Raw genomic sequence first — 13,896 nt, forward strand, 5'->3', positions numbered from 1 at the left:
CAGAAAAATTCATCTCAAGTGAGGAAATCTCCCAAGAGAAGCATGCTAACGAAGAGCACGGCAGATCCAGCTGTATGAGCCATTCACAGGAAATGTGTGGCTGAAGTAATTGACACGTTACAGATTGAGGACATGCCATTTGCCTTTTCCTCAGCATTTCTGACATGCATGAATTGTCATCAACTCCATTAATTAGAGGTCATGAAATTATGATGCTGTCAGTATGTTGCTCATTTGGCATTTTTTAGCGACTACACATACTCACCCTCCACCCACTTTGTTAAATTATAAGCATCCCTGTTGACCAACTAAAAATATCTGTCCCTAAAGTGAACCATATGTGCGGTATTGCATAACTGACCATATGAAATATCCTGACTGTCACTAATTTTAAAACAATGTCGTATTGGTAATGTGAACACTGCATGTGCTACTCCGTTTTGTGGATCATTTAGATCTGTTAGTGACCATAAAAACACTTTTTTTTAATTTCCTTTGACCCTGAAGATGTTCTCAGGAAGTGTTTTCATCACAGGTTATTCCAGGTTTCCTTCTGCTCAACACATTCAGAAGAATGGGGCCTCCATCTTGACCCAGCTGAGCATTTCCTACCTTTGGTCTGTGGCTGACAGAAATAGACTGTCCCATATACGGATTCTGCATTAGCTGCTGTCCGTTCTGATAAAACTGTATAGTGTTGATGGGGGACAACCAGTGCTGACACCTCTTTCCCCTATGTCATTGTTCTTCTTCCTGAGAGATTTTCAGCTGTTGTCAATCAGGATGTAAAAAGGTTATGATGGCCCAAGAAGTGTGTATTCCACTTACAGTGCTTTGCAAAAGTATCCCCCCCCCCACCTTTTATTATGTTGCTGCCTTATTTTAAATTCTTAAATTATTTTAAGATAACACTCCTACACCATATGGACGAAGCAAAAACAAAATTGTCACAACTTCGTAAATGTTTTAAAAAATATAAAAACTGAAATAAGTACATGGTATAAATTTTTGGCCTTCTGTTGATTTCTCCCATCCCCACATATGATCATGGAGCTCAACTAGAATGACTATCAGGTTCTTGGTCACCACACTAACCAAAGCCCTTCTCCATCAGTTGCTTAGTTTGGCCAGAGGGAAGAGTCCTGGTTGTTTCAAACTTAATCCTTTAAGGGTAACAGAGACTACATGCTTCTGTGAACCTTCAATGAAGCAGAATTTTTTTCTGAACCCTCCCACAGATGTGTGGCTTGACACAAACCTGTTTCTGAACTTTACAGGCAGTTCAAGCAACCTTAGTGCTTGGTTTTTGCACTGATATGCAATATCAGCTGGTAGACCTTTTATTAAGACGTGAGTGCCGTCCCTAATCATACCCATTCAATTGAATTTGCCACAAGTTAACTTCACTTGAAGTGTAGTAACATCTACAAGCAAAATGAATGCTCGTGTGCTAAATTTCAACTGTCTCAGATAAAGGTACGAATACTTATGCAATGGAATCATTTTAGTTTTTTATTATTAATAAATTTGCAAAGACAAAAAAATAAATAAAAAGTGTATCGAGTGTAGATTGTTGTGGAGGGGGGACTAGTTTAAATCAGTTTAACATAAGGCAGCAACAAAACAAAATGTAAAAAAATAAGGCGTATGAATACATTTGCAAGGCACTGTATGACCTATATATTGCCCATATATAGGGCGTTCATATTACTTGTTAAAGTGCAGTGAAATACCTTCTATCTGCAGATGATGTACGTCTGTTTGTGGATTGAGACTCCTTCACCAGCTACAGGCTCTAATCCTCATTTGCTCGCGTATGTGTGTGTGAAATGCGGTGCTGAAGTGAAATAGCTGGGCAGTTTGATAGCCGAATTATAATAGGCCGCCTTATACAAATACAAATAATAATAGTTATCATTATTATTATTTAATACATTAATAGGAGATTGAGCCTAATATCGTCTTGACTATCGACGGAGACATCTATACACCTATCTATATTATGTACACAGAAACGTATTACTTAAAATGTATTATTATTATTTTGGATTCGATTAATCACAATTAATTGTTTGACAGCACTACTCTGTGTTCATTAGTTGCTTATTATCATGCCTACTATTAACATATTGGATGTTTATTAGTACTTATAAAGCACATATTAATGCCTTATTCTGCATGACCATATTCTACATCCCTAATCCTACCAATACCTAAACTTAACAGCTACCTTACTATTTATTAATAAGCAGCTAATTAAGAGTTTGGCAAAAAGTTGTAGTTAATAGCGAGAATTGGATCTTAAAAAACAGTGTAACTTAACTCTCTTATTTATACTATTTGCCTCTTGATTAGAATGGGAGGCTTCAACTGTGCCTAAATTTAGCGGTGTAATTAAGAGTTTTAAGGATTTAGTCCTAATTTACTTATGTTGTTCTAAACCTATTTGATTTTCTTCTCCAGAACACAAAAGTAAATGATTTATTTAATATCTGGTTTAGTGTCTGGTTTCCCTGCAGTCTATGTAGCTTGTTAATTGTTTCCCAAGTGCTCTGGCTGGATTTGGTGAAATTCAACACAATATCTAAGCAGTTACAAAGTACTTTTGTGGCCGGAAAAAGGAGTGCTGCAGAATGAGATTCATGGCCAAAACCTGAAAACAGTTCAGCAATTTAGCACTTTTAGTTCCATCATGAATCCATGTTTCCATGTTGATCGGCCAACTGCCATTAAAACACCAGAAGATGAAGAAGAATCTGCCACCTACTGGAGTGGAGTATGAAGGAGAGCAGTGGCGGCCACCATGATTTTAAAAAGGACTTTGTCTCTTCTGGCTGAACTACTAGTTTAATTAAGTTTTATCAGTTTTAATCTTAAGGAATACATTTCTGCTCTGACCGCTTATGTACTGTACTGTACCTTATGAACCAGCTTGGCACTGTTACTCAACCCAAAGTAATCAGAGCGGCGGCTCTTTCTTTGTCCTATAACTAGGGCAGCGGTCCTCTGCCTTTTATGGTCGTCATTAAACAGAGATGCAAGTAACGGAACACAGCACAAGGCAGGCGAGGATCTAATATGGTTGTTCTGTCCTCCATGCTCTCAGCTGCTGAACTGATTCTTAAGAGGTCACGCTGCAGATCTTGTGTCTTGTTTGCGGAGTGGACGTGCCACTCATTTCTCACATGATGAGGAACGCTTGCTGACAGGCCAGCAGTGTAACCGAAAGCCCTCTGACATCACGGCTACTAGAACACTACAGAGTGCCATGGTCACTTGACTAAGAGCTAATTTAAGGAAAAGGTTTGTCTTTTCTGATATGACTCAGCTGTTTCACAGTTGCAAGAGTGCACACAGTTTGGAGAACAGTTGAGACACTTTCACATGACTTGTGCCTCCATTGGAGCGGAGCGGCAAGCTAACTTCAGCAGGTGAAGCACTGTAATGTGAAGCTCAAAGTTCAGATAGTTTCAGCTTTTGAGTCTGATTTTACTGACATTTCAAAGTACAGCCATGATTGTTGTTCTATGTGTATTTTTAATGCTGCATTTCCAAACTTGGAAACTTCTTAACTCCTACGTGAAAATAACAACTGGAACCACTGGATCAACCTCGAATACAGTGAGAAGCATCAATTGGTTTCATTTCCAAAATGGCGGTAACTAAAGTGACATTACATTGGTTATCTTCAGGCTGCAGTAGAAGAATTCCTTTGAGGTTGGAAGAGGGAAATTTAAATTTGTTGGTGCCAGTGCAAATGTCAAAAGATACATACAAGCAGTATTTTGGAAACTTATTGTGACTCCAGAGAATTATCATAGAATAATCAGCATATTACATGTTGGATATTCTATGCAAATTATTAAATATAACAATAATATTATCAGTATACTATCTTTGAAATGCTTCGTATTTCCATTTTTGTGGTCAAAAGATGTACAGTAGCAGCCAGTCTGATTCCTGAACAAATTATTATTTAGCTTTTTTTCTGCATCAAAAACAAACAGTACTTTGCAACCAGTGTAGCTGATTCCCTAACATATAACATATAACTGTTGACATGCATAAAACTTGAGATTTATGCTATATGAGATTTAAATCTTGCACATTAGGAGTTTCAGTAATATTTATGAAAATAGATAAATGAATAAAAATGTTACAACATGTTTGTTTAGTGTTATTGTTTGTTATTTTTATTTTTGTGTTGCAGTTTGTCTTTTAATGATCAAAATCAAATTTGCCTGTTATTTACAATAATATTTTAAAATATGTTTTTCCTTGACAGTACAGAAAATTTATGGCAAATAGGAATGGGAATATGAATACAAATAGTATTTTGTCCTTTTGTACTTTGTACTTGAGGTCTGTTTGGAGCATACAGAAGCAAAGACATCTTATCAGAGTCATGGTTAAAGAATTGATCACTTGTTTGGGCTCCATAGGGTTTCATTTTTAATTTGTTGTCAGATAACAGAATCCAATAACTATTCATTGTAACACTTACCACAGTTCTTGTTTGTCTGGATGTTCTGTCTTGTTTAACTTAACCAAGCACGTGCAGAACACCCTCAGACAGAGGCTTGGTTTTTGTAGTATTTGACTAAACGCCAGACCTAAGGGCATTTGGCCACTCGAATAAAAACAGCCTCAGGAATGAGTATTGATGTAGCTTAAGTGTAATTATACACAACCTATTTTCCACAATTATAGAACTAGTCACATTCAATTAAAGGGGAATAAAAATTACATTTTAAGGGACGTTCACTGTGGGTTGTATGTAGGTTGTCATTTGCATCAAATGTACAGCGTCATTTTGGGTCAGTGTGGCACTGCCATCCAACATCATCAACCCCACGTACACACTCTCATTATTTGTTTATCTGGATTTGGCTGGGAATTTATCGCATACTTTGAATACTTGTTATTTTTTCTGGTACCTTTCCTAATCTGACAAGGGAAAGGAGCATCCCACTCTTTCGTCTTTGCCTGCCAGCGCTTCAGATTTCCTGCCTTCTATTGTGGCTGAAGCGGGATGCTAACATCCTCATTCAAGCCCTGAGGTCAACCCAACACACTCTCTATAGCTCTGTCTTTCATTCTCCCTGTCCCTCTGGCACTCATATCTTATCCCTTCACTGTTTATCGTCTGTTTCCACCCACTCACCTTATCGCTTTTGCCTAGCTGTAAGTAAAAAGCTGTCTAACACTAGTTTTGTGGAGTGTGCAGTAGTTTCCCAACTCTTTCTTTCATCTCTGTTCCTGACTTTCCTTTGTTGCTCTTCCTCCTCTATCTCCTGCCAGGCCAACATTTGTGATCCCGCCTCACTGTGCCTGCCAAACCACTTTGAACTTGAGCACCAACACAGCAGATTTACTCACAGTCTGATGTCTCGTTCTTTCCTATTTTATTACCGCTACCCAGGAGAGCAGCGTCTGTAGCAGCATCTTTCCATTGCATTCTATTTCATTTTCATTTCAATTATACATTTTTATTCATTGCATTCAAGGTATGCATTTACATTTTTTTTTGTTCTTGCTTTTCCTGGGAATCGAACCCTTGACCTTGCGTTGCTAGCACCATACTCTAACAAGTCTTGCAAAGTGCGATAGTCCTGCCACCTTTTAATTTGATCTTTTCAGTGCAATGTTTGCATAACTGAACAATATTTGAAGCCTACATTCTGTTGTATTCTATTATTTACTTAAAATTAATAATCATTATAGGTAACATTTGATTTTAAGGTGTCCTTGTTACACATCTTACAGGTACTTTCTATTATAATAACAGTAAATCATGCACAATTAAATGAAAGTAACCCTAAGCCAAACCCTAATCCTAACCCTGACCAAGGACACCATAAAATAAAGTGTAACCTTATTATATTATGTATAATTAACTGATTAAATTTGTTTAATGCTTGTATTTTCAAATTGGTAAATGATAACTAATAAAATAGTTTTATAATAGTTTTTGGCACCAACTGCTGAAATTTTGCTTCCGTGACTATAGTTTGAGCTACAGGAAAGCCACTGTGCTTCTGAAATTCTTGATTATTTTGCTGTGCAGGAGTACACATTTTCAAATTGATTTAATTCAAACACTTGATTTGATTCCACTCCAATTCAAATGCTTTGATTTAGAATCTTTTTATTGCATCACATTCAATACAGATACAAACTTACAACTGATTGTAAATCATTTATTTTGCTGTGGCACTTAATTTGTGGCAGCGTGGATTCAGCAGCAGGACAGATAGTCAGCTACAGGATGTTATCCAGGTTTATTTATAAGGATATATTTTGTAACAGAATGTGGCAGTTAGTGGCGTTTCCTGCCTTCTTATGAGAGGATTTCAGAAACCCATTCACAGGAATTCAATTCCTGTGATTTTCTTTGTGCATATTATGTCATCTCTTATGGTAACCAGAATTTATTGGCTGTTTTTTTGCCAACTGTTATTTTGGTAATGCCAGGCTCTTTAGAATTAAGTTTGACAGCATTTGTGTGTGTGTGTGTGCTTTTACAGTTCTGCCAGCCTGGTGGATGGAGACTGTCCCGTGAGAGGAAGCTCCCGACATTCTTCACAGTGGTGCTAACAGACATAGACTCAGAACGACACTTCTGCTCCTGTCTGACCTTCTTTGAGGCAGAGGTCAACCTGCAGGTAAGATTAAAGCCATGTTTTTATTACAAGGTCTAGTTTGAGGTCCAGACATCTCTGATTTTGTATTTGTTTTGACTTTCTTTCTTCCTTATTATTTTTTGTACTTAAAAAAAAGTCCAGGTGTCAGAGACCATAAACACAACATAACAACATTATTTTTTTCCAGAATCATTTTGCGATTTTTTTATTTTTATTTTTGGTCTATCCTTTGTCCCCATCAAACAAAATATAAAATGCAACATCATTTAGCAGTAGTGTTGTTTTTGTCGGTCTGTTTTAATTTAAGTTTTAGTCTAGTCTTTGTGTAAAGCTTTTATTTTAGTTTTTATTAGTTTTAGTCATGTTCATACTCTTTTTAGTCTAGTCAAGTTTGAGTGGGCTAAAAGTCTGAGCATTTTAGTCTTATTTTAGTCAGAATTATCCATGTCTATTTTCTTGTCTAGTTTTAGTAATAACATTTTTATTTTAGTCTCTTTTTAGTAATGAAATTCTACGTAACCCAGTCAATGTAGTATAAGTACCTAGTAGTATAGATGAAACCAATATTTTCTTTTAGCCAAACCCATTTCAAACAATGTTATCTTTTTAAATTATTGTTACCTTATAGACTCAAGAATGCATCCAATTCCAGACATGGAAGATGCTCTTTGAATTTACAACATTTATTTTACCAAACATGTTTAAAAAAGTACACACATCATTCCCTTTCTCTGTGTCACACTTAAATTTGTTTGTTGTCTTCTTCTACAGGTCCTTCTCAAAAAATTAGAATATTGTGATAAAAGTTTATTATTTTCCATAATGTAATGATAAAAATTTCAGCATACAGAATTTGGCATACAGCTCATAAAAACCCAAAATTCCTATCTCAAAAAATTAGCATATCATGAAAAGGTTCTCTAAAAGAGCTATTAACCTAATCATCCGAATCAACTTATTTACTCTAAACACCTGCAAAAGATTCCTGAGGCTTTTAAAAACTCCCAGCCTGGTTCATTACTCAAAACCGCAATCATGGGTAAGACTGCCGACCTGACTGCTGTCCAGAAGGCCATCATTGACAATCTCAAGCGAGAGGGTAAGACACAGAAAGACATTTCTGAACGAATAGGCTGTTCCCAGAGTGCTGTATCAAGGCACCTCAGTGGGAAGTCTGTGGGAAGGTAAAAGTGTGGCAAAAAACGCTGCACAACAAGAAGAGGTGACCGGACCCTGAGGAAGATTGTGGAGAAGGACCGATTCCAGACCTTGGGGGACCTGCGGAAGCAGTGGACTGAGTCTTGAGTAGAAACATCCAGAGCCACCGTGCACAGACGTGTGCAGGAAATGGGCTACAGAGAAGCAGCACTGGACTGTTGCTCAGTGGTCCAAAGTTTCTTTTTTCGGATGAAAGCAAATTTTGCATGCCATTCGGAAATCAAGGTGCCAGAGTCTGGAGGAAGACTGGGGAGAATGAAATGCCAAAATGCCTTAAGTCCAGTGTCAAGTACCCACAGTCAGTGATGGTCTGGGGTGCCATGTCAGCTGCTGGTCTTGGTCCACTGTGTTTTATCAAGGGCAGGGTCAATGCAGCTAGCTATCAGGAGATTTTGGAGCACTTCATGCTTCCATCTGCTGAAAAGCTTTATGGAGATGAAGATTTCGTTTTTCAGCACGACCTGGCACCTGCTCACAGTGCCAAAACCACTGATAAATGGTTTACTGACCATGGTATTACTGTGCTCAATTGGCCTGCCAACTCTCCTGACCTGAACACCATAGAGAATTTGTGGGATATTGTGAAGAGAAAGTTGAGAGACGCAAGGCCCAACACTCTGGATGAGCTTAAGGCCGCTATCGAAGCATCCTGGGCCTCCATAACACCTCAGCAGTGCCACAGGCTGATTGCCTCCATGCCACACCATATTGAAGCAGTCATTTCCTGACCAAGTATTGAGTGCATAACTGAACATAATTATTTGAAGGTTGACTTTTTTTGTATTAAAAACAATTTTCTTTTATTGGTTGGATGAAATATGCTTATTTTTTTAGATTGGTATTTTGGGTTTTCATGAGCTGTATGCCAAAATCATCAGTATTTAAAAAATAAAAGACCTGAAATATTTCAGTTGGTGTGCAATGAATCTAAAATATTGCTATCAATAGGGTTGCCATCAAACTTTCCTGAAGATGGTACTCATCTGGTACTGCTTGGTGACTTCAACATCCACCTAGATAAACCCCAGGCTTCTGACTTCAAAACTCTGCTCACCTCATTTGATCTCACGCTAGTGTCTACTAAAGCGACTCACAAATCAGGCAACCAACTGGACCTCATCTACATGCGCTGTTGCTCTGTGGACACCTCTTCAGTTGCTCCACTGCACACCTCTGACCACTTCCTCATTACTGCTAACCTTGCACTTACTCCTGAAGTGCCTCACACTCCAACGCAGGTCATCTTTTGACGGAACCTACGCTCACTCTCTCCATCTCGTCTATCTGCTGTGGTTTCATCCTCACTTCCTGCACTCTCTCAGTTTTCTGCTCTGGACACGAACAGCGCTACGGACACTCTTTGCTCCACTTTAACATCTTGCTTGGACAACTTTTGCCCAATGTTGTCTAGACCAGCACGCACTGCCCCATCTGCCCCCTGGCTGTCCGAGGTTCTCCGTGAACATCGCTCTAAACTCAGGGCTGCAGAGAGGAAATGGCAGAAAAAAAAACTCTACTGAACTCAGTGTGTATCAATCTCTCCTCTCTTCCTTCTCTGCAAATGTCTTCAAGGCTAAAACATCCTACTACCACAACAAAATTAACAGCTGCCGTGACGCTCGGACACTGTTCAAGACTTTCTCTTCTCTTCTTAATCCGCTGCCTCCACCTCCTCCATCGACTCACAGCGAACGACTTTGCAGTTTTCTTCACAAATAAGACAAGATCCATCAATGACCAATTCTCCACACCGCAGACTGAGGACAACTTCACAATGACACACACTCTTTATCCTCCTTCTCCCCACTCTCAAAGATGGACGTCTCCAAAATTCTCCTGTCGAATCACCCTACTACTTGTCCACTTGATCCGATCCCCACTCACCTCCTTTAAGAGATCTCTTCTTCAGTCATACCTTCGCTTACTCACATTATCAACTCCTCTCTTCACTCTGGAACATTTCCCTCAGCATTCAAGCAGGCTCGGGTAAGCCCACTGCTCCAGAAACCATCTCTAAATCCAGCGCTTCTTGAAAACTACAGACCAGTATCCCTTCTTCCATTCATTGCAAAGACACTCGAGCGAGCTGTGTTCAACCAGCTTTCTATGTTCCTTGTACAGAACAACCTCCTGGACAGCAACCAATCTGGCTTCAAAAGTGGCCACTCAACTGAGTGCTCTCAGTTACTGAAGTCCTGCGACTTGCAAGAGCAGCTTTAAAATCCTTGGTACTCATCTTACTAGACCTGTCTGCTGCTTTTGACACTGTTAATCACCAGATTCTCCTGTCCACCCTCAGAAAGATGGGCATCTCTGGAACTGCACTCCTGTGGGTTAAGTCATACCTCTCTGACAGATCCTTCAGTGTGTCTTGGAGGGGTGATGTTTCAAAGTAACACCACCTTGCTACTGGGGTTCCTCAAGGCTCAGTACTTGGACCACTTCTCTTCTCCATTTACATGACATCTTTAGGATCTGTCATTCAGAAGCATGGCTTTTCTTATCACTGCTACGCTGATGACACCCAACTCTACTTCTCATTCCAGCCAAATGACCCGACGGTAGCTGCTCGCATTTCAGCCTGTCTGAGTGACATTTCTAGCTGGATGAATGACCATCACCTTCAGTTTAACCCTATGAAGACAGAACTCCTGGTGATTACAGCTAACCCATTGCTTCATCACAACTTCTCTATACAGCTGAGCTCGTCAACCATAACTCCTTCGAGGACAGCCAGAAACCTAGGAGTTGTGATGGATCATCAGTTAAGCTTCACAGACCACATTGCTACAACTACCCGGTCCTGCAGGTTTGCCTTATACAACATTAGGAAGATTAGACCCTTCCTGTCAGAGCAAGCAACCCAACTTCTTGTCCAAGCTCTTGTTCTCTCCAGACTGGACTATTGTAATGCTCTCCTGGCGGGCCTTCCTGCATGTACTGTCAAGCCTCTGCAAATGATCCAGAATGCAACAGCGAGGGTTGTCTTCAATGAGCCAAAAAAAGCTTTTCAAGAAACATCTAAAGACTCATCTTTTTGGCCTGCACTTAACCAACTAACGCCAGCACTTTTCCTTTTCTTGTCTTTTTTCTTTTATTAAAAAAAAAAAAAAAAAAAAAAAAAAAACTGGCTATGCTTTCTATACTAGACTAACTGAGACTTGTCATGGCACTTGTATTCTGTTGTTGTTCTCTTGTTGACCTGACTGCTTCTATTGTTCTCATTTGTATGTCGCTTTGGATAAAAGCGTCTGCTAAATGATTAAATGTAATGAAATGTAAAATATATGAAAGTTAAATTTTTATCATTACATTATGGAAAATAATGAACTTTTATCACAATATGCAATTTTTTTTAGAAGGACCTGTATAATGCCGCGAGTGGGGCTTGAGGAAGTGACGTCACCTGTATCTGTTCAGTATGACCTGATGCAGCACCTAAAGCGAGACACAGGAAACCGAAATACTGCAAATTAATAATAATAACGCTACAAAACGAGATGAAATAACGTTTTAACATTCCGTTTTGACTTGTTTTGGTCAACAAAAATGAAGAGAGATTTTAGCATTATTTTGTAGTTTTTATTTTGTAAACCACATTTAGTCTCATTTTTATTCATCAACAATATTGCATTGTACAATTAATTATAGTCATCGTCACTTGACCAACATTTACATTGTGTCTCATCTCGTTTTCGTCACATGATAAAAGTTAGTTGACGATGATATTTAGTCATAATTTTCATTGACAAAAGCAACACTATTTAGCAGACATAGGCCAATAAAATGTTAGGCTATTCAGACATTTTAATCAATCACAGACATTTCTATTGCACACTTGAAGGAAATAGTGAATCAGAGGAGCATTAAATTGTTAATTAAATGCTCACAGTGGCATGGCAAAGCAAAACATTTCACAGGTCTTCAGAAAGACCAGAGTACTTTTAACATAAAATAAGAAATTTGGGATGAGAATGTATGTATCTCAATCAGTCAACCATACTGAGAACCATTTAGTAATGGCATCTGCCTTCAGGATGCCATCAAAATTTACTGCTGCATCCTAAAGTTCACTGTCCAGTGGAGAAGTAAAGTAGAGGAGCTGCAAGGGGCTGGGGTTGGAGGACAGCTATGTAAAGAATGCAGCTGTAATTTCTGACTATTGCCCAGCACCCATCAGGGTTCCAGCCTTAGTCCCTTCCAGTGATAATGAGGCTAGAGGAACAGCTCCTATAGAAGATTTTCAGTTGTACCACATTGTGAGAGGAAAAACATTGAGCATCCACTTTTTCCCCTATGTTGAGTTGTTTCAGCACAAAGAAGTAGTCCTGGAGTGCAAGGAACCAGTGCACCAGTGCCTTTGCCTCAGATAATCTACTGTATTATGGCAAGATTTGCATTAAGGAGTCAAGTTTTGGCAGCCTCTGGCTGTTAAAGGCACGCTGATGCTTGTTTCTGATGTATCCATTTTCAGGATAAACACCAGAATATAGTCTCAAGCGTGAATTAGGTTATTCAAGTTCATCGATTGTTCTGCAGAAACAAGCCAAGAAATTTTAGCAAATAGGCCTATATTGACTAATGGACTTACATCTTTTGAATTTCCAAATAAGTTACACATGGACAGCAGGTTGTTAGGAGAATGCATGCCAAGTTTCACCCATAGAGGGAGGCTGTAACAAGGGGAATCTCGTAAAAAACGTTTGAGTAAGGAAGTTAAAATTTGTCACGCTTTTTCTTTGCTACAAGTGCTAATATACTGCAATATCAGTTGGACAGATGAGCCTATTCAATTTTATCATCCATGTTTATTTCTTGCAGACCTCACTACAGATCAGTATAATCGGCTTCAAACTTCTGTGCATTTTTTTTAGATTAACTGTTGGTCACCAACTGGATCAACAGCATCTGTTCTGCCAGTTTTCCAATTTGCAGTCTTATTCCAATTGCATGGACTGTTTTTATTGTCATGTAACAGTCATCAATTAAAGTGTAACATTCATCAATTACACTGTATATCATCATATCAACTGTCATTCTGATAGCACGAATAGATTTTAATGAGCACACAGCTGTGCAACCCTACTGTTTTTCAAAAGCACTTTTTTGGGATTTTATTAGGAGCCAAGTGTAGAAGGTGTGTAACCACTGTTGTTTAAATTGGCGTTTTGTTCTGCTTCCTCTGGCTGGGACTCTATGGCAGCACCTAGATCTGTTTGGAGGAAAGTTGTAATTTGAACTTATTCATATTAATCTTTTTTGTTGCTACTACTGTTACAGTGTTTGTCCAATGTAGTGCAGTGATGTGGCACAGGTTTGGTCTAGTATCCCGAAGGTTGTAGGTTTAAATCCCACTTAAGGTCATTTCAGAGTTGTATCTCTGTTGTCCTTTGGCCCTTGGTATTATACTTACAGTACATATATTGCTGTCTCCATCTATATTTCTCCTAATTTCTTTGCACTTCATTAGTTTTTGTGTGTCATATCAATAAACTTTGCCACATCTATGTTTACTTAAAAGGTTTTTCATGAGATGATGGTGAGATTCTGAGCACTTTCATGATGTACATTAGTCAAGCTACTCAGTTCAAGTTCATTCCACTGTAGACAAATGCAATGCTACTGTTGTTTTTAAGGAGAAAAATTCAGGGATGCCTTCAAAAGAGCGATGAATGATCAAGGAAATTGGCTCCACAGCTTTGAATCATTTAGAATGTCGCAACAGGCTCTTGTTCCCCAGAAAGCAGGTCAGATGAGAACCATTACTCTTGTAGAGATCACTGAATGACATTAGTTTTTTTTTTGAGAGTTTCATTATCAGCCAGTTCCAAGTGTCACCAAAACACTCTTTTTGGAAAATGGGGGGAATTCCTCTGTATCCTCCTCATATAGTGACGTGACTCCATTTAGTGCAGTATTTTAAAAGAAACACGCATACTGTTTGTGAAATTACAGTGTGGCAGAAAGATTTTAAATTACTGATTGACAGGGTTCGTACAATGTGCTTAAAGTACTTAAATTTGACTTTTTTTTA

General features: G+C 38.7%; 1 protein-coding gene across 2 annotated transcripts in view; it reads left to right on the forward strand.

Annotated features, from left to right (window-relative positions):
* Nucleotides 1-13,896, forward strand: part of sbf2 (SET binding factor 2) — a 128,446-nt gene that overhangs the window by 31,810 nt on the left and 82,740 nt on the right. For both annotated transcript variants that reach the window (XM_052560583.1, XM_052560582.1), the window contains exon 3: nt 6,528-6,665. In XM_052560583.1, coding sequence (XP_052416543.1) covers nt 6,528-6,665 — 138 coding nt within the window. The remainder of the gene's footprint in view (nt 1-6,527; nt 6,666-13,896) is intronic.

Source organism: Carassius gibelio, chromosome B7 (assembly GCF_023724105.1).
Source record: "Carassius gibelio isolate Cgi1373 ecotype wild population from Czech Republic chromosome B7, carGib1.2-hapl.c, whole genome shotgun sequence".
Taxonomy (NCBI): domain Eukaryota; kingdom Metazoa; phylum Chordata; class Actinopteri; order Cypriniformes; family Cyprinidae; genus Carassius; species Carassius gibelio.